Source organism: Macrosteles quadrilineatus, unplaced genomic scaffold (genome assembly GCF_028750875.1).
Source record: "Macrosteles quadrilineatus isolate MER2022 unplaced genomic scaffold, UCM_ALF_1.0 Scaffold_4__1_contigs__length_99947679, whole genome shotgun sequence".
Classification (NCBI taxonomy): Eukaryota; Metazoa; Arthropoda; class Insecta; order Hemiptera; family Cicadellidae; genus Macrosteles; species Macrosteles quadrilineatus.
The window spans coordinates 88,613,403-88,638,090 of record NW_026542597.1 but is presented as its reverse complement, the minus strand read 5'-3'; the positions used below and the strand labels follow the sequence as shown (position 1 = coordinate 88,638,090).

General features: G+C 34.9%; 2 protein-coding genes across 2 annotated transcripts; both read right to left on the bottom strand.

Annotated features, from left to right (window-relative positions):
• Nucleotides 1-90: 90 nt before the first annotated feature.
• Nucleotides 91-4,747, bottom strand: LOC128992246 (partner of bursicon). The gene is made up of 4 exons (XM_054415722.1): nucleotides 4,727-4,747; nucleotides 2,945-3,056; nucleotides 1,905-2,029; nucleotides 91-1,211 (listed from the first exon to the last, which is right to left on the bottom strand). Exons 2-4 carry the CDS (start codon nucleotides 3,048-3,050, stop codon nucleotides 1,041-1,043), a joined length of 402 nt encoding a protein of 133 aa, XP_054271697.1. The 5' UTR covers nucleotides 3,051-3,056; nucleotides 4,727-4,747; the 3' UTR covers nucleotides 91-1,040.
• Nucleotides 4,748-7,536: 2,789 nt separating this feature from the next.
• On the bottom strand, nucleotides 7,537-19,904 carry LOC128991525 (signal recognition particle subunit SRP54). The gene is made up of 9 exons (XM_054414483.1): nucleotides 19,696-19,904; nucleotides 17,820-17,996; nucleotides 16,697-16,926; nucleotides 15,831-15,981; nucleotides 15,521-15,669; nucleotides 14,661-14,922; nucleotides 11,156-11,264; nucleotides 9,523-9,789; nucleotides 7,537-8,316 (listed from the first exon to the last, which is right to left on the bottom strand). The coding sequence occupies exons 1-9, from the start codon at nucleotides 19,771-19,773 to the stop codon at nucleotides 8,210-8,212; spliced, it is 1,530 nt and encodes a 509-aa protein (XP_054270458.1). The 5' UTR covers nucleotides 19,774-19,904; the 3' UTR covers nucleotides 7,537-8,209.
• Between the last annotated feature and the right edge of the window lie 4,784 nt (nucleotides 19,905-24,688).

The window sequence follows — 24,688 nt, the reverse complement described above, 5'->3', positions numbered from 1 at the left end:
GTTTGTCAAAAAACAATAAAGTAGGTATAGATAATTTTCAAAACATTTGCATCTTCATATCGGCTAGATTAGTTGAATATTTAACTGAATCATAAGATTCGTAAATCTATAAAAAGTGGATTCAATAAGTGTTTTGGAATTTTTAAGGTAAAATGAAAAGAAAATAGTTTGGTTTTCCAAGTAAAATAGTAGATTTCTCAGTTTTTTTACTCAAAAATAAAAACACATAACTCGGTTTAGTAAAATTATGATAATAGGAACATTTTAAATACAAGTAAAACTAGCTGCTAAGTAAATTGAAACCAACAACCAAAACATGTCTATATAAGCATATATAGCTTACACATACAATGCACATAACCCTCCTTTATCTATAATATAGTTTACTAAAACTAAAATCGGTAAAATCTTAACGGCGGGTAGGAAAAATGAAAGTAGACGTACTTGTAAACTTTAAACAGAGGATACTAAAATTCTTATGGATTTTTATTTTACAATCTTTTAATTATGAGAGTATATTATTCACCTATTTGATGTATATAAATGTTTAGTTTTTCTTAGGCTGCGGCCACACGGGCGTTTTTTTTTTCACGCACAAACGCAGCGTGAAAACACACGAAAATCAGAGTAGCATTGAAACAAATAGGCGCCCGCTACTGCAGGAAAACACACTGTGTAAGGCATTCCCCATTACATTTAATGCTGCTCATATTTTTCGCGTGTTGTCAAGCTACGTTTGTGCTTGAAAAAAGGCCCGTGTGGCCGCAGCCTTAGACACAATTAATTTAGAATATTGTATACATGTTCTTTTTGCTTTCTTTTCAGTTTTATTCTTGGACACAATTCATTTAGAATATTGTTTGTATACATGTCTTTTTTTATATCTTTATTCTACATTGTTCGTTAAACTCAATAAGCCTCTTCTTTAGCATTTTGTTACAGTTCAAGTATTTAAAATATAGAATCTTTTTGCTACATATTTTTTAACACAGTAAACATTTGTTTAACAGCGGTTGGCAAAGCTTAATGTAATCAGCTGTTCAGCGAGAGTAGTCCCCACACTTGTAACACTTGCAGTCAGCTGGTTCTCGCAGCTTTATCTCCATGGAGGCTTGTGCCTGGGAGGTTAGCCTCATCCCGTCCGGGTCATAGCAATGGGTCAGCGTTATCACACGCTCTCGCAGGAAACTCTCCCGACAACAGTAGCACTCCTGCAAGAAATATTCAGATAGTTTTTAGCTTTGTCAATACTAATTATTAACAGATATTGGATTCTTAGTTTCAATAACACTGGCAATTTTTTTTTAGAACACCAAACTCTATTGAAGGAAAGTGGTCCAGATGTGAATATGCTTCAAGACTGTCCCTATCACACCAAAGCAGCATTTACATGAGGCAAGAGGCAGGCAGGTTACGTAGCAGGTTACCTGCCTCTGTTCTTCAACTTACTTGAGGCAGGTAACACCAGCTTACTTCGTGTAAACACAGCTTAAAGTCCTTTGGGTACACACCCAATAGTATATGAGCTATGATGAAAAAAACACCTGCCACAGATTTAACCAACTTAGAAATGTTTTGTGATCAAGATGAACATTAGGCACATTAGGCTCAAGATGAAGTTTTCCTGAAAGCTCAAGAGGTTTAAAGTATTAAAATAAAATAAACATGGCAAAGACAGCCATTTTCTGCATTTGAAGAGTTCAGTACGGACAGAGCAAAGGTATTGGTAATTATTTGAAATATTATCAAAATAATCAAATTAAACAGCTATTTCAAGATCATGGAAAAAAGTTAATGATGCTAAGAATACTGATTGGTTCATTCACTTATATTAGAACCAATTTTGAGAAATTTTTTGTTACTTGATATATTTTCAAAGCTACAGTAGCAAAGTATGGTGTTACCTTGAGGAACCCTGTAGGTGTGATGACGCTGGGCTGGACCTGCGAGTTGCAAGCTCCTTCACATTTGTTGACTGCGACGTCTCCGTTACACGTCCTCTGCAGACGACCCAACTCATCAAACTCCTCTGTCAACATTCAAATAATTAAACACAAATTAGCGAAAATAAATTTATTAAACTTAATTAGATTTACTAAACGTTTAAGTATAAAAAAACCCATTTAAATGATTGTTTATATGTGGATGGTTTCATAATGTAAATTTACGTATTGGGTCATCAACAGAATGTACAATGTCAATTACTGAATAATGTCGGATAGGTAATTTATTATATCAATTATCCAAGTAAAACCCTTACAACAACTTGTTTTAAACTATCGAATCTTTTACAGCACATCATTTTGATATCAAAAACTAAGGAGAAAATACAGTATTGACATTTTAGCAAATTTGATGAGAGACTTATTCAAAATGTTTGACTAAAAAAAAATTACAGCTGGTCCAATTATTATGTGTATTTTAAATGCGAAAGACTAATAATTATTGATCACGCTCAACCCTCTGAGCCGAATCGGCCAGTTAGTCCGTTGACTTTTGGACTCTGAAGTACCCAAACCATCCATGTTGGAAGGATAAAACATAGGTGTCCCGTTGTCACCCAGATTGCAAACAGAAATCAGCTTGTAACTGTCATATAAGTATTTGTTTTGATATTTTATAGTTTTTATAATTTGGTCTAAATAGTGAAATGGCGTTTGCAATCTGAGTTACGTCAGCACATGACGGGAATATCACACCTATGTTTTATCCTTCCACCATGTAAACTAGGTATCTAAAGAATCTACAATAGTCAAAGATAGCACCAAATCACCAAAAAGTTCAAATCAAATCAAATCAATTTTGATTATTTGATATTTGCTCGAAACTCGATAGTCCGGATTTTTCGTAATCGAGACCGGACGTCCGCCACATTAGTCCGGATGAGCGAGAGTCTACTGTATTGCGTAAAATTCCATCAATCAGCTGTTTGTTGATAACCTACCCTTTATGAGGTGTATCTCGGAGGGTATCGTCTCGCAGGCCTCTTCCCCTTCCCCTCTTGTCAGACTCAGCATTGCACCTAGCAGCAGAACAGACGCGGCCTTCATCTGTGTCTGGTATGGCATAGAAAGAAAATCAGAAACAAATTTAGACTCAAGTAAACCCTCATCATGATTAGGGGTAGGTATTGACTTGGCTAACTGCAAGTGCAGGTTTTTCAACCTATTATAAAACCTTAGCTTGTTTTTATGTGCAAAGTAACTATTTATAAGACATTTTTGGTGACAGATTTAAGGCACTTGCAACCCAAGGACCTAAGCCTCCGATCCTTGCAGGATCGTAAACATGCGTTTACAGGAACACCATCATCGTCACACAATAATGTGGTAAATTATTAAATTTAAAAAAATTAAAATTTAACTATTGCTCCAAAAAAATTGTTTTTGTGCAAAATGTTGCGGTCATTCTTTTGCTCACAGTCCTAGGGGCCTGTGGTAAATCCAGCAGTCAATGTATTAACTGTATTAAATGTATTATCTCCTCACTCCCCAGTGCTTCACGTTGTGATTATAATTCCAGAAAACAAGCAAATGTCATTCAATTAAAAATACCTAGTTTTAAGGTTTGTGAAATTATATTATCAAATAAAGTTATTATAACAGGAAACAACACATAAATAAGACAGAAATATCTATTAGGATTTGGATGCATATTATAGTATGAAGGTCAATGCAGGGCAAATGAAGACAGAGTTTAATACTATCCGTTGGTACTAATGATTAAGTTACTTGAAACTTAACACCAAGTCTAGTACCAAAATATGAACACCATATTGAGCAGAAAAATTAACCAAGAGAATTAATTACTTCTTAAACTCCTACATTTGTAAATACCCCCGCCGCAGCAAACCTGCAGACTAAGCGAATTTCAACTTGTCTGATTACATTTTTACTCAAATATTTCCATAAATAAGACATATTTATTCCCTATTTAAATAACATTAGATTTAACAAGTGCTTAGGTTTGCTGCTAAGGGGAAAGTAAAAAGTGTTTTTTGACCATACGTCAATAGTATAGGATGAAATAAATAAATTTGCCAAATGTTATCAATATATATATCCATAAACAAGTTAACTACAACAATTTTAATTTTCTCCATAAGAATAACATGGGAATTTAAAATTACACTATTTTTGGATTTTCTCCGTAACCGTTAGACATACAACAGCGCTTCAATATACTAAATTAATTCTTTATTAAGCTCCACAAAACGGTTTGGAAAGAAATTGAAATTTTTTTGTTTTTAGGGTTAAAAATGGGAAAACCCATTTTTACCACATAAAACCCCCCATAAGCCCCCGTTCCCATGGTCCGATTATGCTGGATCGCGAACTCGTTCGAATAAACGTAGGTTTACAGGTTTGTACCAAATTTTATCAAAATTGGATCATTTTTGCTCGAGACATAATTATGTTATTGCGCTAACAGACATATATATATATATATGAATTTGAACGAATGGTGTTTTTGGCCTCTAGGGACCTCAAAATGAATAATCAAATCGGTCCCGGGTCCAGGTCTTACCGTGAGTACTACGGTAATAGCTTATTGGGGTTAGCCCCTATATGGGAAATTCGCTAAAATGCAATAAATTATGCTTATAACTACCGGTACTTGTCGACTGAGAATCACAATTATTGTAAGCTTCAATTATGAAACAAAATATATTTTAAATAAATTAAATACACTTTTTACTATGATAATATCAAAATAAATATGTTACCTTGTTGAAGGAGGAGATGAAAAAGGCTCAGCTGAGCAGAACATCCACTCTCTTATAGCCTCCCACCTCCCTCTATATCTGTCTCCCTCCCCCCCCACACACAAACACACTATTATGGGGAGGTATTGCATAGGATAAACATAAAATTTAGTAAATTTATTAGCATAAAAATTTGCTTTTTAGTGTACTACACCTGTGGTATTTTGTATGAAATTAAATCAGACGCTTTTTATGGAAAGTGGACAAAACCCTTCACATTTTTGTATATGGCCCTCCATAACACTTTTTGTGTATTTTTGGTTTAACCCTCCAGCTTCGAAGTGTAAGACGTATAAGACATGAAGATGGACGGTTATAAACTAAGAAGGCATTTTTAAATGTTGTGAAAAGTCTACAATGCTCATTTGATACTATACGGTTTTTACTGTCCAGTCAAAAACTTTACACAGTAGGTATCTAAGTTTCTTCCACATACATATTTTCTGAACATATGGCAAGATGCATGTGTATACACTATACATTGTCAAAACATAAACAAGCCCAATAAGCCGTTTTTAAACTGTGCACATACAAAAAAGCCAACATTTTCTTGAAGTGGTTGTCATTGGGTCTAATTTTTCGACGCAATGCAAATCAAGACATTTTGTGTTGAGTGTAAAAACAAGACTTTACCCAGATAGCGAAAAAGGTTTGCAGTTAACTTGCTGCAAGTTCAGCATGCGCCAACTACAAGTTTGCAGCAAACTTACAGTTTTTAAGAAATTACTAGAAAACTGTACTGTAGAAAACTGTGCTCTTGATTAGTAGAAAACTGAAAATGGAGTTATCTCCGAAATGGAAGTAGTGCAGTATCACCTCTGATTGTGAAGACGGTACCGTAAAAATTATATATATATTTTTATATTATCTTTACTGTATGTGTGACCACTAACAAATTGTTTGGTTAGCATAAAAAAACTAAAATTCTTTTGTTCGTGTAATGAGAGCAAACAAAGAGGAGGGGGAAAAGAAGGATGTGTTACATAACAAGCATATTTAAATGAATAAATCATGGATTATTGCCTCCAAGTTTTTATGTTGCCCTGTTTTCTGATTGGATCAAGCTATTTTTACTTTCCCTCCCTACCATTGTATATAAAGAAAGTATTGTTTATCTGTCAAAAGGTTTGTGTTTTGCTTCTCTCTGAACCCAAATAAGTCTTGCAAGTGATGTCGGTTTGTACATGTACGGTATGCGTGTGGTCCACCCTTGATTTTGTTATCATTTTTTTGAATTTACTTCTCTATAGAATAACAGAAAAATCATATTTTTACAAAAACGGCTCAAACTATTAGAATTAAAATTTAGTATATTAACACCTTTTAAATCTAAAGAAAATGGAATAAAAACCAATGCTGTAAAAATTACAGTTAAAAAGTTATTGCAACTTTTGTGATTTTCCTCATGAATATCATAGTTACTCCCACCGCTTACCCATTGTAGGGGCTGTTGACAAGGTAATGGGAGAAAGTATGTGTCAGATTGTTTTTACCGGTTTTAAATAAACGGCCTAGTAACAAATCGTATGGGTGAAACAATCAGGTTACTTTTTAACAATCAAAACCATTGGACAGGACAAATTATTCTAGTTTACCAGCTGATCTTAACAATGTGTTTGTTCAACCCTAATTGTTCACATCATATGCAACGTGGTCGTGGTAATTACAACTTCTAAACATAATGACCATACAACTATTTTGGCTTTGCTTGTGATTGTCTGAATAGTTGAGTGGTTATGGTCACCTTCAAATCCAAAGGCAGGTTCGATCCCAGGTGAAGACAATTCTCAACCCAGATATCATTGTCATATGGCCATCAATCATGCTACCAAACAAAAGGCTGAAGTTAGATACTAGATAGTAACAAGACCAGGATTTGAACCCTTAAAAAAATTATAAAATAAAAATATTCAAAGAGGTCAAAGGACTATCTAGCGTGTAATTCAACTACCATCCCTCAAATTGTAGGGTATCTTCTAAAATCATTGGTGTTGGCTGGACCTGACACAATGGGGGAGCCATTATCATTGATAGCAATGTGCTGTATCACGGCGGGGGGCGGGGCCACTATGTGTAAACAACACATCCCCCCGCCACCCACTAACCACCCCTACTAATGGCTTATGTGTAATGAGCTGTATAATTGGTGTTTTGGTTTTGTCGAAGTACAATTTTTCTACTACTTAAATTGTTACTATAGTCCAGTCCCCCCCAACTTTTGTTGCTTAATGTATGTTGCAGCTGATGTTTTGGCAAACCTCAGCTGTTGAGGTATTGTTTTAAAAGTAGGATCAAGAGGAGGGGATAGATTTCTTCTAAATCCGTCTAAATTTTGTGAACGTATTTTTAATAAAGAAAACTTAGATTGTTTTTAAAATTGATTCATGAACTTATATAATTTGTTTCACATACAACTAACTGATTCAGAAAAATTAATCGCTTATTCTTACCGTATCCTTTTCTATTTTTTGTCACCGGTATGGCAACCCATAAAGCTCATGTTAATTTAAAAAAAAAAATTATTTTTGAGCTTATCTGCACATCTACAGGAAAATATCTTTTAGCTGTTTTCTGGACTAAATACTTGAGTGGGAAGTTCGTTAAAACAGTGTAGTGTGTTGCCCTTTCAATGCTATTGTGTTTACTATTACTTTTTTTTATTCAAGAAGCAATTATAGTCTTTTACTTCCGTATCTACAGTAGATTCACAAAGTTTTACATCAAACTACATGATTGGAATATGGAACAAAACAGGATTTAACTACTTTTCTGTAAAAACATCACATTTTATTCAACATATTTACAAAATGTTTATAGTAACACAAACTGTTCCTTACTTTAGTTGCTGTTTAGACAATCTCTTCTAAAACACAATTCAACGAAGACAGCACATAAAAACTTATAAAAATATTGTGATTATTTACTGTACCAATTCATTACTTGTTTTTGAAATAAGAAAAATAGTTTTTCAACTAGCTAAACATGCTTTGACACAATTTGTTCCTCTACTTTAGATAATAATTTTTTATTTGTTAACCACCAAAAAAGCTCATTTACAAAAACAAAAATTAAAAAGATCATAAAAAGAGGAAAAAATGGAATCAATCATAGGAAATACTGTCATTGGAAAACAAACACCCGTTTCTATTCTGTTAGTCTTCTAAACATAACAGAAATTTCAGTATCAGTCCAAAGTTACCAAAGCAGACCAAAATTGACCAAAAACAAAAAACTTTGTAAATCATCCCAGAATCTTCCAAGCACCATAGTACAAAAATTTACAAAAAACTGTGACATTGACAAAAGATAATTTTTTGAAAATATTTTAATGTTTGAATTTTAGAACACGAGTCTGCAATGTTTGATATTGTAGCCTCGGTATGAGCCTGGGTAGTCTCGCTGCGAGGTGTCATGAGAGAATGAAAGTTCTAGAGCGGGGCCCTCTCACGATTTGCCCCCGAAGCCCCCCATCAGGTTACTCAGGCCCCCCGCAGCACCAGCCGCTCCTTGTTGCAACTGCCTCATCATGTTTTGCAGTCCCGACATGCCACCTGCAAAAAATGTGCTATTTTCAGTATAAATAAAACTGGTCCTAGTACCTACCCTAGAGGTACACCTTTGCTTACTGGTTATTACAATGATTTCACATTATGTGTTGGAAATATTTAGAGGATGAATTTAGTTATGCAAAATACTAAGTGTAATGTTTTATTTGTCTCACAAAAATTTAACTCATATTATGTGTAAAATAATTGAACTACACTAGGGCCACGAGTCTGCAATTGGAGGCAGCCAATAATAGCAAGACTGGACTAGCACGTTCACTAAATTTTTACACTAATTAAAATATACTAAACAATATTTTCAATTTAGCTGGTATTATTAGATTTGGCAACACCACACGGTCCTCATTGACTCCGAAGTCACGTGCTAAATAGGCTCCTCCCTCAACTGCAGCCTCTCATGGACCATACTGTAGCATATTAACTGGTGGGAGAGATTTGACCCCTTATACCTTACATGGTTTAAAAAAGATTTGAAATAGCTTCGGAATTGGAATTTTGTAAGCACTTGCAAATTAATCAATTAAAAATTGATACGTTTAAGAGAGGTACCAGTATGCAATACCTTATTTTTCCCCAAATAATTTCTTTAACCCAAAATGTTTAACAGCTTAAAAGAAGGTGTTCTCATTTAGTATCTGGCAACACCAATTTTACCCTAATAGTGATCAGAATCAATACAACCAACCCTAAAACCTACACTTGTGGGACAACTTATTAGCTGGGGTGACTGGACGGATAAATAAAATAGCCTTGAACCATCCAATATTTAAGGTGGTTTAAGAACTTTTGTTAAGTATGAGATCAAATCAAACTAATAAAATGTAACCGGCGTAGACATGAGCAAAAAAAGACCAGAGCTTAAAAATCCTAATACACTTGGGTTAAACCCTACTAATAGCTCACATAGCTAGAAAGCTGAGTGTGTATAGTGCTGGCTTGGTAGTTAAAACATTGCCAGTTCGATCCAGAGAAGTCAGGACTTTTATTGAGGGTTTTAAACTGTCCTTGGCTATTTATAAATGTTCCCGAATGTAGAACCAACTGATCTTTGTCGGTAACAAAGAATTACTCATTCAACATTCCTTCCATCGTCTTTACTTTAAAACTTTCATCTTAAAATAAACTCTGGTGTGTCCTGGTATATATATAATCCACCAATTTCACATTACTCATCAATAAGGCAACACTAACCCATCTGGTGCAGTACTCTGGGGTCCATCATCTTGGCCATCTGTTGGTTCAGCTTCGCCATCTGAGCTTGGTTCACGTTCTTAGCCATGTCTCCGCCCTTGAACAGCCCCTTGATGCCGCCCATCTTCTTGACGACTCCGGCGAACTTGGTGTACTGCGAGATGAGATCCTTCACTTCCTTCTCAGTCACGCCCGAGCCTTGCGCCACCCGCGTGATGCGGCCGCCCTGCTTCGTGAACAGCTTCGCTCCGTCTCGATTGTCCAGCTCTGTAACGTTACATTTGTTTAGATTTAAATTATGAAATTATCAGTTTATTAAAGAGTTTGAACTGAAGTACTTTAGTTAAGCTATTATAACAAACTAATCGTACCACAGATTATTTTAAAGTCTGTTCATAAAATTTAGGTGGTTAGATAGGAAGTTCCCCCACTACTTTTTTTCATAATGAATACTGTATGTTGCAGCTGCAGCTGATTGGTGTTTTGGCAAACATCAGATGTTGAGCTATTGTTTTGAAGGTAGGATTGAGTGAAGAGTATAGATTTCTTTAATACTTACTTTACTTTAATATATTTCAATCAAATGGCGACCATACAAAGTAGGTATTTTAAGCTAAGTATGAATGAAGATGAGTGCAATTCCCATTAAAACTTGTCAATGTATAAAAACAAAACAAAAAATGAAATACACAATATAATTAGAAAATAAGTATAGCCTGCCAACAACAAACAAACTTCAGATTAAATCAGATGTCATCTACGTCAAACAGCTAAAATAGTGTCTGCTATCAGACCAAAGGTAATAAAATTGCTCCAAAACTGACAGCCAGAAGCTTTTGGGTCAAACAATAATGCCAACTGATTTTATTTTGTTTTGTTTCATTGTTAAGTCAGGTAATAGATTGGCTCATTACTTTTAGGAAGTTTTGTTCTTCTTTTTTTTTTTGTCACCTTTTATATCACTCTTCACAATAGAAAAAATAGCCTAGTAAACTGACCCATCCCATATGCTCAGATATCAATTTCTAGATTGTAAATACTACAATTGTCAAAGTTGCTTGTTTATAATGTACCTGTTTGCTGCTAAATGTGTTCCTATTATCTTGTCAATTATTGTTAAATGCTTGTACTGATTTAAGTCTTAATATTGTAAACAGGTTTATTCCCTTAATAAACAAATCAAATTGATTGTGTTTAAAGGCCAGTATGTTGTTTGAGTAATATAAAATACTGAAATCCGCTGTCAGCGACTCTCCAAAATTTATGCGTAAACACATCGGGTCGCTATGAGCGATGCTGCGGCACTAAAAGGGTTAAACGTTTATGCAGTTTCAAAATAAAAATGACCGTAACTGAATTGAGCCTAATATAAAGTGATTTGCGTCCAAGTTATGAATACTATACACCAAATCACTAACCAAACCAACCAGAAAGGACAACTTGCTGTAAATAATAGCACCTTCTGTAACACGAATAATCATAATATCAATAACAACGAGGGAAAATAGTATCTCGACAGAAGGTAACTCTGTGAATTGTTCAACAATGTTTTATTTGGATATAAAAATTTGCTACAGCTGTTTCATATAGATCGGATGACTGTACTAGTGTCTAAGTAAATGATAAAACTCACCGGAATCGTTCATACTATCCATTATTGTCATAAGCTTTTTCAGTCTTGCCATTGACTCCTGTTCACTTCCTTTTGACATAAAGTCTTGGCTAAATCCTGGTATCATGCCCTGAAAAGACATAGGTATGTACAATATAGCTTAAGTCTTATCTTATTCCCTTATTCTGTTGAAAATTCTTTAGATTGTAAGGCAAACACAAATAAAAAAAAATTGACAACTTTTAAGGTCAATTTGACAAGGTTCGGGATAAGTCACACTAGGAAAAAAGTTTTGTGAGTACGGCTTTGTTACAGACAGCCTTCTTCAGATCAGTTTACAGAAACAGGTGGCAGGCGCTTCTACTGAGTAGTATTACTTGATTAGTAACGCCTGACACCTGACACATATTCCGATCATCTGCCTGAAGAGAACGGTCTAAAATTTTACTTATGACCCAGACATCCCAGAAGATCTAGATTGAAGTGTTTGTGTCAGTGACCATGCAAGCTTTATTTCTTATGATAGTTGGACTCCCTAACTTTTCATTCAAGACATTTTGTGTTTGTACTCAAATAGGAATGCTACAAACCTTGAACCAACAATAGTTTTAATTATTTGCTGCATAAAATGGATGAACAACTTCTAAGTCAAAATGTTAGTAGACCTACCATGGTGAAAAACGCACAAGTTCAAGTAACATAAAAAATAGTCTTTATTCAAAGGGTTACAATTAAGTCTTAGGACGACTTAATAACCTCAAAATTAAAAGGAATACAACAACCAAGATTGGCATATCATTACTGCGAGTAGTTAGCTACTTTAATGTGTACATGGTGATCAAATGTCACCAATGGGGGACAGCCGATATGGAGTAAATTGAAAATCTTAATGAAAAGCATAGGTAGATATGTACATCAAATTAAAGGTCTTGTTGGACTTGAAATCATGCCGCAAACCAGACCTTAGATGGACAATTGAGTCAAAAATTACAGCTGTTCAAAGATTCATTGAATTTGCAATGCTATTATACAGTAGACCTACCTCCTCAGGGGACAGACGCTAGAATTCCTAAAAAAATAAAAAAACTTAAAAATAGGTCAATCTGCACGTCAAATTAAAGGTCTTTATTCGGAGAATACAATGCCTTAAATTTGAACTCGAAATAATAACTGAGTAAAAAATGGCAGCAGTTTTAGTTTAAACATTCAACATGGCAGATTCAACATGTCTTTGAATGGCTGCCATTTTTGACTTGGTTTTCCATTTGGCCTTTGTGGTACGGTTTGGAGCATTATTTTTAGTTTAACAAGACCATTATTTTAATTTACCTATCAACTTATCTTCAAGACTTTCAACTTACTCCCTATTGGTGACCATCCTCCCTGGCATCCGATCACCATGTACACAAAAAAGAAGCAAATTATTACCAGTAATAATTACCAAATTTGGTTATAACATCTCTTTTTCTTTTAAAGTTATAAAATCTTCCTAAGACTTAATTGCCACCCTGTATATATGAATAGTTTAAATCTATTATAAAAATTATGTAAAACTATTATCTAGTAATCAAGTGTAAGTTAACATGTATTTAGGTAGGAATATGGGGAAGGAAAACCAATTAAAGGAGTTTGGAGGCAAAACCCAGCGGGAAGAAGACCACGAGGCTCAAGAACCGCTGGAAGGACCAGGCGGAGAAAGATTTGTGAAAATTGAGATCAAGGCCAGAAGATTTTTGGCCATGGCAGTAAGTAAGTAAATAAATTGTTAATAGCATGTCCGTCTCTTATGACACATGTAAAGTACAGTGAATGTCAAACAAGTATAGAAGTAAACTTCCTATAATTGACTGTATGCAAATCATAAAAGATGCATGCTACAAAACCTCAAAAAATATTCAACCTCATGATAAAATACCCCCGCCGCAGCAAACCTGCAGACTAAGCGAATTTCCATTTGACTGATTGGATTTACACTGAAATGTCTACTTATAAAATATAACATTTATTCTTGATTTAAATAGAATTAGTTTAACAAGTACTTAGGTTTGCTGCATCAGGGAGGGTAAAACTGCTTTTTTTTGTAAAATGTGAATAGTTAGTAAGAAATAAAAACATTTTCCAAATTTGATCAAGATATGTTCACAAACAAGCAAACTACAACAGTTTACTTATTCTCCATAAGAATAACATGGGAATTTTAAATTTACAATTTTTTGGAATTTTCTCTGTAACCATTAGGTGCAAAATAACGCTTCAATATACTAAATTATATTATTCATTCTGATAGCCCCTGGACTACGAATAATGACTTATATAGGCTTACCTCCGTCAGTAGTCCAAAATTGTGTCTTTTTCAACTAATGTTGTTCAAAGCTTACATGTTTCGTTGCACTGCAACATCGTCAGAGCTTTTTGTCAAAAACATCAAATGATTTATACATAAAACAAAACACGGAACACGAAACATTTAAACACGTAATAACACGATACATGTAATAACAAATACATAGGGCAAACAGGTCGTGCCTTTCAAACACGATATAAAGAACACCGACCAGATCCTAAACACCATAAACAAAAATCCGCGTTTGCTCAACATCTTGTAGATTGTAATCACTCAATGAGTGATATTAAGAACGGCTTGGAAGTTCTACATTTTTGCGGGAAAGGTAATAAGTTGGACACACTTGAGGAGTATGAGAAATATAAAATGAACGTAAACGAAGAACACAAGGAAAACATCCTCAATGATAAACTACAATTCAAGTCCCACTCCCTCTTCAACACCGTTATCTCATCTAGAACAGCTGACCACCGAGCTGATAACAGAGAAGGACGGGACGAAGTTACTTAACCCGTGTCCAGTCTACCTACAACCGCTGCCGTGCCGTGTCGATAGCGCTATCGTGTTATTACGTGTTTAAATGTTTCGTGTTCCGTGTTTTGTTTTATGTATAAATCATTTGATGTTTTTGACAAAAAGCTCTGACGATGTTGCAGTGCAACGAAACATGTAAGCTTTGAACAACATTAGTTGAAAAAGACACAATTTTGGACTACTGACGGAGGTAAGCCTATATAAGATACTAAATTATTTGTTTTTTTAAGCTCTACAAAATGGTTTGGAAAGAAATTGCTAAATTTTATGTTTTTTGGGTCAAAAATGAGAAAAACCTATTTTTACCCCATAAAACCCCCCGTAAACCCCCGTTCCCATGGTCCGATCATGCTGGATCGCGAACTCGTTCGAATAAATGTACGTTTACACGTTTGTACCAAATTTCATCAAAATCGGATAATTTTTGCTCGAGTTATTGTGCTGACGGACACATATATATATATATATATGAATTTGAACGGATGGTGTTTTTGGCCTCTAGGGACCTCAAAACGAAAATAAAAATCGGTCCCGCGTCCAGGTCTTACCATGAGTACTACGGTAATAGCTTATTCCCTATATGGGAAATTCGCTAAAAGGATAACCGATTTGCATTAACTTAATGACTATAACACAACATGTACAAACCATAATCTGTGAGAAAGGCCCCATTTTCATGATGTTTTGAAACTGTTCGTACATATCTCTCAGTGTGAACTGTCCGTGTTTGATCTTCTCTATGAGTTCCTCGTTATCGTCCAGTTTCAGTTCGTTGACCTTATCTATCAGCCCCTCTATATCTCCCATACCTAGCAGCTTACTGATGAAAGGCTTGGTTTTAAATGGTTCCAAGTCGTCTATGTGTTCACCAGTACCTATAAAGATTATGGGACTGTTTGTCGCCGCCACCCTGGAAAATAAAGGAACGATTACTGAAGGCAATGGACTCGATGGATTATTCTTTTCTGTGGACAGAAACACTGTGAGGATTGGCTAAAGTAGTAAAAATGCTTGATTTGAGTAAATCTCAAATAATGTACCAATCCAGTCAACTTAATCAAGATGTCTACCATTTATGTCAAGTGGACTAGTCTAACAAGCTCTGACACCCTCAGCTCAGGTGAACTCTTCACTAGTTTCAAATTATCCTGACCAATAGGAGATTAAACCCTAACAATCAGATCAAAGTTTAGGCCTACAGTTTTAACAATACTGGCAAACCACAATCCCTTGGTTAGTAATTTAACACTTGACTACCAGGTTGCAGTATGTTAGGTTTGGCAAGCAGCTTTTGTTGAGCCATACTCATACAAATGGTCTTAATTGTGTGTTTGATTCGGCTCATATATATCGACCTTTGGAGCTAATAAACAGAAATAGTCGGCTCCAATAGCTATTACGGTGTTTGGTTAGATCTTTCTTAGTATTCTATCTTTTGAAATTACTAGTATTAAAAATCTGTACAATAAAGTAATCAAACTACGCTGAGAAGAAAGAAGATTACTTACGCACTGAGGGCTCCACCACCCTTGGCGTGACCGTCCAGTTTTGTGATGATAACACTTCCGATGTCAACTTTCTCTTTGAAAGCTCTCGCCTGAGCCTCACAAGCCTGACCTATTGTGGCGTCCATCACGAAAATTATGTTGTCCGGTCTCTAAAATAAAATCAAAATCGTTAGTAATTTTAGGATTTATTAATTTTTCCTAGCAAATAATGTTACACTAAGCTACAAAAAAGGTTATAAAAATAGTTTAAAAGCAGTGTTTAAATATTGATAAGAATAGCAATAAAAATTCTTCAATTAAAATTCCTTACAATGGCATTGGAGACTTGTAACATCTCCTCAAACAGTGACTCCTCTTGTTTGTGTCGTCCGCTAGTGTCTACGATGATGATCTCAAACCCTTCCTTCTTGAACATATCTACTCCGTCAGCAGCAATCACGACAGGGTCCACCTCCGTGTAGCTGCGACAGTGTTTTAAACATATCAGTAAACGTCACAAAACATACAACAATTTACTGTAAATCTTAAACAAATTTCACTCCTAATGGAGCTATTTAAATCTGACAGTGCAATGTTCTGCCCTCACCCCCACCCTTAAATGAGGCGTAGTCTTGTCATAATTAGCACTGAAAAAAAAGTGGTATTTCTTTCAGAGTGTGAATTTTCTTTTATGACTTGACCTTGGTGGTTTAACAGGATTTTAAGAACAAAGTGTGCATGTAATGGTAGAATTTGCTCTACCTTCTTAGATAACTATTATAATACTCCAGACCAAATCTATTGTTAAAATATTACTAGCGATAGTTAAATTATCTCCAAAAATAAAATAATGTTCAGATAGCGATTAAGGCCTAAAAGTCTAAAAATAAAACACATGATGAAAATGGACCAAACTATCCTTGATCATTTACTTAACGGCCCAGGCTATGGAAGCAGCTAGTTTTGGTAAAAAAAATTCGACAAAAAAGACATCCCACCCGATTCTGCACTCATCCCTTGCTCACGTTCAGATAATAAATAACAGTGATGTATTTTTGTCTCGATGTAATGATAATGACAATTATACATACCGAAAGAGTAAAGCAGCCTACTGTATTTGTTTCCAATAACGTTGAAAACATTTGTTCAACTAAAACCACATGCGTGTTACGCAATAAATCTCAAAATGTAAATTACCTTCCATAAAACGGTATTCTCGCTTTGGTGGCGTTCTGTTTAAGCTGGTCGTACGCTCCTGCTCGGAACGTATCGGCGCACACAAGGCAAGCTTTCCAGTTCTTCTTGAGGTAGTGGTACGCCAACTTGGTACACGTTGTGGTCTTTCCTGATCCTTGCAGTCCAACAAACATGATGATGTTCGGCTTACCTTTGACTGGCTGATGTGCCTTTACGCCGGGATCAACCAACTGACAAAAATTGATTAGTTATAACTACCCTTCTATTCAAGATTTTTAGTTTTACTAGCCTAGTTATGTCATTGATCCCTTAAAAACGAGTAAAACAGAATTGCTATGTGGTATGCATATTTATAAATTGTACTACCTACTATAAAAAACTTCAAACTTAATTTTATGGCTATCAAAAACAATAAACTTTCAAGCAAAATTGTATTTAGGGCCCTAAGTTATTATGAAGATTGTTGAAAACGAATACCATCTATTGTCCCAAACATTTACCTTTGATGATAGTTTGGAACATCGACAGGGGACATTGAATTGCAGCCTAATGGGGGTTATAAAAACGGTGTCTGAACTTTTAACGAAAGTTTGTCTTTTATTCACCCTGCTACTTATTCAAAGGTGTGGATAATTCTCTTGCAAAGATCTTTAATTATCTTAAATAATCACAATTGCATCAAGATGGTTGAAATCATATCCAGCAGTTGGATTGTTACCAAATCGGTTTATTTCTGCTTTTATAGGCTAAGAACTATGACAATTAGGTTACAAAATCAGATAGCAATAGTAATATTGTAAGTTTTTCACACGGTTAGCATAGAAAATTTCAGAAAATTTTCTGAAAGGATTCGTCTACTAGAATTGAATTTCTCCATTAAATGATTTTTGGATAGGCCTACTGAAAATAAGACCTCAACTGCTCATTGTTTAGCTTCAGACTTAGTGTCTGTTTAGCTCTCCTAAGACAGTGAAGACAGAGGCAAAATAGTGGCGACTGTGATCAAATAGTGCAGACAGTTACGAATCAGTAATACCTGGCTTATTAGACAAAGGCGTCGCACTGAGTTACGACCATGTGCAGAAATGTGATCACAAATAAACGTTCTCCTTTGCATACCAACCTTGACAAGTTCCTTAAAAACGGCACTCTGTATCATACGCCGTTTATTAAGACCACCAGCCATTTCATCAAAATCGATAACAGCTCGGACATTTTCCCTGAGTTTCTTCACTAGCTTAATGTTAACATCAGCTTCAAGTAAAGCAGCACATATTTCTTTTAGCATAGAATTCAGGACCTGAAAATAATAAAGCAACACACTGATAAATAAACAAAGACAAGGTAGTAACGGAAATGTCTATGGTTAGCTCTTTTGACTTCATGTGAATCTGCAATCGTATGTCAATCGTACATAAGTTACTATTAGGGTTAAAACTATCCAGTGTGGAGTTTTAAATAATATACTTTACCTTACATGCAGTGCAATAGGTGCTTAAAATACAAATCTAAAATGTGTTTATGTAAAATAATGTTGTAGATGGTTGTACTACAGACATATAAGAAATTTGGTAAGGCCTACCACAAACAACCACTAATCAATTACTAGGTAGGTACCATAATTTGTACATCTTTTCCGTTTCCTCTTAATTGATCGATATGGTTCAGAAAACAATACCTATTCAAAAGGTTTAAATGCTGTAGGAGTTGCAAACATTCAATACTGATAGACTTAACAAACAATCCACCTGAGATATCGAAAACATTTTTCAAGGGGGGAGGCTCAGTCAATTAATATTAGCTAGGCTACATTAAAAAATACTTGAATAAAACGGAACTAAGTAAGGTACTCTAGACATAAATTAATACTAGGCCTACTTCATTGTTATAAATTACAGTAGGCCTACTGTAGTTAGGTTTGTTTATAATTTTTGTTCAGGTAGGTTTAGCATCAACAGGTGGAGGCTTTTAAGATTAAAAAGGACACTGGTATAGTCTAGACTTTATAGATAGATTTAAGTTAGCCTAACTTATTTGTAAAGTTTTACTGCACATATAAAATTTGAAAAATATTTATAATAATGGCTTCAGATTTTTTAACAGAATATTATGTTAAGTTATGTCAGGTTATGTTTGGTCTCTATCCTAAAAATTAACATGTTAAAAGATTTTAAAGAGCCTAAAACCGCCATCAGTATAGGCCTAATAGATTTCGATTTGATAAACTACTACCCAATATCATTATTATTTCTCAATATAAATAAAAATGCTGTATCAAACGGCCAATTTTATTTGGCTACCTACTAGATATTTAACCTAGTTGATAATCAGCATTTCGGCACTGTTTAACTTAGCTGTAGTTAAGTAGGCCTATGTCATATGATGCATGAAACTACCATGTAACGATCATAATCTCTAGGCTCATACAATACATTTCTAAGCTTGTAAGTCTTAGCTAAGCTATTATATATTGTGGTAGCATAATAAAAAAAAATTACAGGGATATTTTTTGATTTTGATACAGTTAAGTTAACTTAGTTACAGGCTGCTATACCTGAGTGTATTTTACATTAGGCTAGGCCTAAGTTAGTACCTTGTTTTTAAAAGAGGTAACAAATAAAGGCAAATTCAACCTTGTTTTAACAAATCTCGCTTTAGTTCACCTTCATTTTACAAATGCTTTTCATAGGAAATTTTATCATTTCTAGCACAGACAGTCCACCGTAATTCGAAAATGTTAAACTGTAATGCCCACTTGAAGCACTGGATAGGCCATGGCATGTTGAAGTTGGAGGTTTAGGTTTAGGGACCAAATCAAAATAAGGGTATTAGGGTTACTTGGGGTAGGCCTAAATGACTGAAACTAAGATGTATTAGAACTAAAACACTGTACTACTGGCTACATGGTACTACTTGTCCAAATATTGTACTAAAATCTTAATTGGGTGCAATAGGCCTAGTACTTTCCAAAACACAAGGCAGCATCATAATATACTCACTTCTTCATTAATAATTGTAGCATTGCTCAGAGATTTGAGGGCGGAAGTAATCTTCCTTCCTAAATCTGCTAACACCATTTTTGAGATTATATGTATTACAATAATTTAAATATAACTATATATCTCAAACAACTTCTTAGGTTACTTCAATATAGATCACACTGAAACATTCATTCTCATTGACAGCCAGGCCAGACGGCAATATTTAGTTAGTACGACTTGGCATTTCTACACAGCTGATTGCAGCCAACGAGGCTAAACTGGTCAGCGCCATCTAAATAACATAAATAAAATATTATAGATTATTATAAGAAGTAAATAACTGCTTTATTTTTGTTTACATGAAAATCATGACAAACACAACCACTACCACGTATCAACAACAGTAGAGGTAGGCATAAAAGATTATTTTTTATTTGAAATCTGAAACATTCATTGAAATATGCAGGATGCAAACCTGCACTCTGGTTCATCGGGTACTGGTCAAAAAAGAACCAGCTTACCTGATGTAAAGACTGGTCTCCCGCGATCGTGTGTCTCGGTGCAAATACTCGACACTAGAACAAGCAGTTTCACTTCCCGAGAGTGAGGCTGGAGATTGGCAGGAGAGGCTTTTCTTACTTTGGGCCCAAGTTATATAACGACCTCCCCTGTGATCTTAAGTTGCTGGGTGTTCCAGCGTTCAGAAATAAAATAAAAGAAATGTATAGTAATAGAAATGTAAATGTGAATGAAGGACATTCAAGGTAAATAGAATTTTGTGCTCGTATATACTTTCTGATTAGATTATACTTTCTGTTATTAGTTTTATCTAGTATTAGTAAATTGACAAGAGTTATCCTGTAATGCAGTATGTACTGAGGAACGGGGGGATATATAACTTGATATCCCAAGAGTTACTGGTATAAAGGATCTGGGTGTTTTCTTCCGTCACGACATGGGCTTCTCCAACCACGTTGATGGGATTTGTAAACAGGGCAACAAAATGTTGGGCTTCATCTCAAGATCTACCCGTGGGATTAACAACCCTGATGCTCTAAGAACGCTGTACTGTACACTTATGCACAGGATAACAGGGGCAGGGCTTGTCCAACAAGCACTATTTAATCTTCTGGTGGAACGGGTTTTCTGGTAGTGCTTTCAGACTCTCTGGCAGGCTTACAACATATTGAATTAATCCAGTTACCTAGTAGCAGTTTATAGAATTAGACAACACACCTATATTGTATCTATATTTAATCTATTTATATGGTTGCGTGCTGACTTTTTGAGCATACAGGTTAGTAACCACTTATGTTTACCTTAGCTACACACATTGAGACATTTTAGCTAGTATTTCAGAATATAGACATTTGTGAATGAGAGGATCTGGAATTCCTTAAATCAAAGGCTTACAGTCCTCCAAAGGAGCTACGCCAGCTAGAATCGTGAGTTATTTTTTTATTGCGACTCTCTTTTCAGAATTTGAATGGGCCTACAGCTTGATCCCCAAAACAATGTGGCTATTGAGAAATCCAAGATACGCCATTATAACACACAGTCGGATGGGAGTGTTGCATGACGTCCAAGTACCACGACATACAGGGTGAGTTTTAATTGTCCCCCCCCCCAACTTTTTTCTACATTTTTTCAAATATCAATCCCAGACCACTTCTAAACATTGTTGGGTAGTAAGTACTTCATTTTGACAAGGTGGTCATTTCCGGCCGCCATCTTGGATCCGCCATATTGGATGCAAAATTTTTTTTTCAAATGTAAAGGTGGGGTTGTGACCCATTATTTCGAACTACATTTTTACCCTGATTACAATGCCGCAAACCGTTTTTAAAAATCTTGATTCATTCTAAAGTTACGAGGGCTTTTTAAAACTTTATTTTTAGCCCATTTTAACATTGTGCATTTACAAACTAAGACCATAATCCCAAAATAGTGCTAGATAATGATAAGTATACACTACCAGTAATTGTCCACCTATTTTCACTTGGTTATGATTGATGTATTTTTTTCGGCCGCCATCTTGGATCCGCCATTTTGAAATGTGATAAATTATTTTAAATATGAAGGGGGTGTTGTGACCCATCATTTCGAACTACTTTTTTAAGCTGAACTTAATTCCATAATCCGTTTTACATTTTCATTTTTTGATTTTGAAATATTGACATTTTTAACAAAAAAATTTCAATATTTCATAAATAAAACTTGATAACAAAAAATGGATTGCGGCATTGAGTTTAGCTTAAAAAAGTAGTTCAAAATGATTGGTCACAACACCCCCTTCATATTTAAAATAATTTATCACATTTCAAAATGGCGGATCCAAGATGGCGGCCGAAAAAAATACATCAATCATAACCAAGTGAAAATAGGTGGACAATTACTGGTAGTGTATACTTATCATTATCTAGCACTATTTTGGGATTATGGTCTTAGTTTGTAAATGCACAATGTTAAAATGGGCTAAAAATAAAGTTTTAAAAAGCCCTCGTAACTTTAGAATGAATCAAGATTTTTAAAAACGGTTTGCGGCATTGTAATCAGGGTAAAAATGTAGTTCGAAATAATGGGTCACAACCCCACCTTTACATTTGAAAAAAAAATTTTGCATCCAATATGGCGGATCCAAGATGGCGGCCGGAAATGACCACCTTGTCAAAATGAAGTACTTACTACCCAACAATGTTTGGAAGTGGTCTGGGATTGATATTTGAAAAAATGTAGAAAAAAGTTGGGGGGGGGACAATTAAAACTCACCCTGTATAATGATATTATTCAGTGCCACGACGTCGAAAACATAATTTAGTTGTTGTACGATATCCAATACAAAATGTTTTACTGTTGCACGATGTCCAAGTGTCTCGACGTCCTAAAGTACAGTAGCTTCAAAAAATATAGTCTTTCTTTCTACAAACTTTGGACGTCGTGCAACAGCGCACTTTATACTTTTGAAAAACATAGCATTAGCACCACGTCCAAAGCACTGTTAAGCCAGTAGCACGACGTCCAAAGCTGTTGCATGACCGTCCAATAACTCAGCGCTGTTGCGTGACGTCCAAAGCTCCTGCATACGAAGCATGGTTAGATTAGGTTAAGTTAGGCTAGGTTAGGTTAGTATCCAATAGACGGTAAAACAGTACTCATAGTATTCATTCACTTTAGACGTCGTGCAACAGCACTGAGCTATATTGGACGTCGTGCAACAGACATAGCTGGGGCTTTGGACGTCGAGCAACTGCAACTTTTTTCAAAGAATATTAAGTCTGCTGTTATACGACGACCAATCTCATGACTTCCAATGCTTGTAGAAAGACTATAGGTACTTTTGTTGTTACTGTACATTTGGAGGTCGTGGCACTTGGGCGTCGTGCAACAGTCAAATATTTTATATTGGACGTCGTGTAACAGGTCAAAAATTATATTTTGGACGTCGTAACACTGAATAATATTATTGGACGTCGTCGCACTTGGGCGTCATGCAATGCATCCAGTCAGATGATATTTAGTTTTAATTTTCCAAGTAGGTGCTGCAGTGTTCTTTTTAATCTCTTACAAATTTTGTTAACATGATCATCCCAAGTCAACTTAAAGTCAACAGGGTGGAGCCCAGAAATCTAAATTTAATGGAGAAAAACATTTCTCGTGTTTTATTTACATTTAGTGATTACCTATTTGCGCAAAACCCAAGTTGTTCCCTTCAATGGCATTGCTAATACTATGCCTAACAACCAGGGTAGTGTTGTCAGTGAAAATAATAGATCTATTGATCAATTTATTAGTTATTATGTTCAATATTGGGCAAACTATATTTCTTTCTACCCAGTCCTAGTTCTGAATTTACAACTGCCCAGACAGCCTTACTTTTGTCAACCGAAGTTTGAATGTAGTTACTGAGAGAACGTTTCTTTAGATAGTCTGCACACCGATTTATCTTTTTATACATCTTACAATATTGAATAAATTGCTGGTTATTAGAATTTGTATCCAACTTTCTTACTTCTCTTTTCCTGGCACTTGATACCGGTATTCTCTAATTCCTTGAGTAATCCAACCTTTTGCTTTTACACTATTGTTAGAATTTTGCATAATCTTTTACTGGAAAGCTCTGTTGGAAACTTAACATGTAATTGCTTAAATCATAATCAAAAGTTTTTATGAACATTGTTTCTTGTATACACATTCCATGAGCATTCTTGAAGTGTTTCCACAAAGCTTTTAGTCTTATTTTCATTAAATACCTACCCCTTTTCTTAAAATATTGCTACATTTCTTCATTCTAATGTTTAAACTGAATGCATTAAATGTAAATAGTGCACTATAATCAGACAGCCCTATTTCTAAATTTAAAAACTTAAGAGTTACTGTTCCTCCTATTACAAACAATGTTGTCAATACAAGTTTGAGATGTTGGTGTTATCCGGGTAGGCTCTTAGAGTGTACTGTAATACAAATAACTACAGGATATTAAAATATTTACAAAAGAGTCTTTTCAGCTTTGTTTATACAGTTTTCCAATACATCTATGTTGAAGTCTCCAGTTATATTATACAGAGCTAATTCTAGCTTTGTTATAAATGTCTTAAATTTATTACATCAGCAACTCGATATATTGAGATAATAATTGTTTTTAAAATTGGTATCTCAACACAGCACCCTTTAAAAACATAGTCTTCAAAACATAAATTTAAATACGTTTACTATTAAATTTGACTTTAATAGTATACAGGATCCTCCATGCTTACATTTTTGTCTGCAATAAAAAACAGCTTAACTAAATGTTTCTAAGCAATTTAAAACAGTTACCTACCTGATCAAAATTCAACCAGTGTTCTACTATACAAACAATGTTTACATTTGTTTCACGTAAGATTAAGTTTAACTACAGTAGTTTTAGTTTAGTTACAATACCATTTTGTACATTAAAATGCATAATAGCTTTTAAGTTCTGATTTTTTTAAATTCATCTATGTCGTCTACACTGTGTTATCTACCGTGTTAT

Excerpts from the sequence above, each read along its gene's own strand:
- LOC128992246 (XM_054415722.1), bottom strand. The coding sequence starts at position 3,050 with ATGAAGGCCGCGTCTGTTCTGCTGCTAGGTGCAATGCTGAGTCTGACA. Across the intron at positions 2,030-2,944 it reads CGAGATACACCTCATAAAGG|AGGAGTTTGATGAGTTGGGT; the intron begins GTAGGTTATCAA and ends GAATGTTGACAG. Across the intron at positions 1,212-1,904 it reads CACCTACAGGGTTCCTCAAG|GAGTGCTACTGTTGTCGGGA; the intron begins GTAACACCATAC and ends TATTTCTTGCAG.
- LOC128991525 (XM_054414483.1), bottom strand. The coding sequence starts at position 19,773 with ATGGTGTTAGCAGATTTAGGAAGGAAGATTACTTCCGCCCTCAAATCT. Across the intron at positions 14,923-15,520 it reads GGTGGTGGAGCCCTCAGTGC|GGTGGCGGCGACAAACAGTC; the intron begins GTAAGTAATCTT and ends TTTATTTTCCAG. Across the intron at positions 9,790-11,155 it reads GGATAGTATGAACGATTCCG|AGCTGGACAATCGAGACGGA; the intron begins GTGAGTTTTATC and ends GTAACGTTACAG.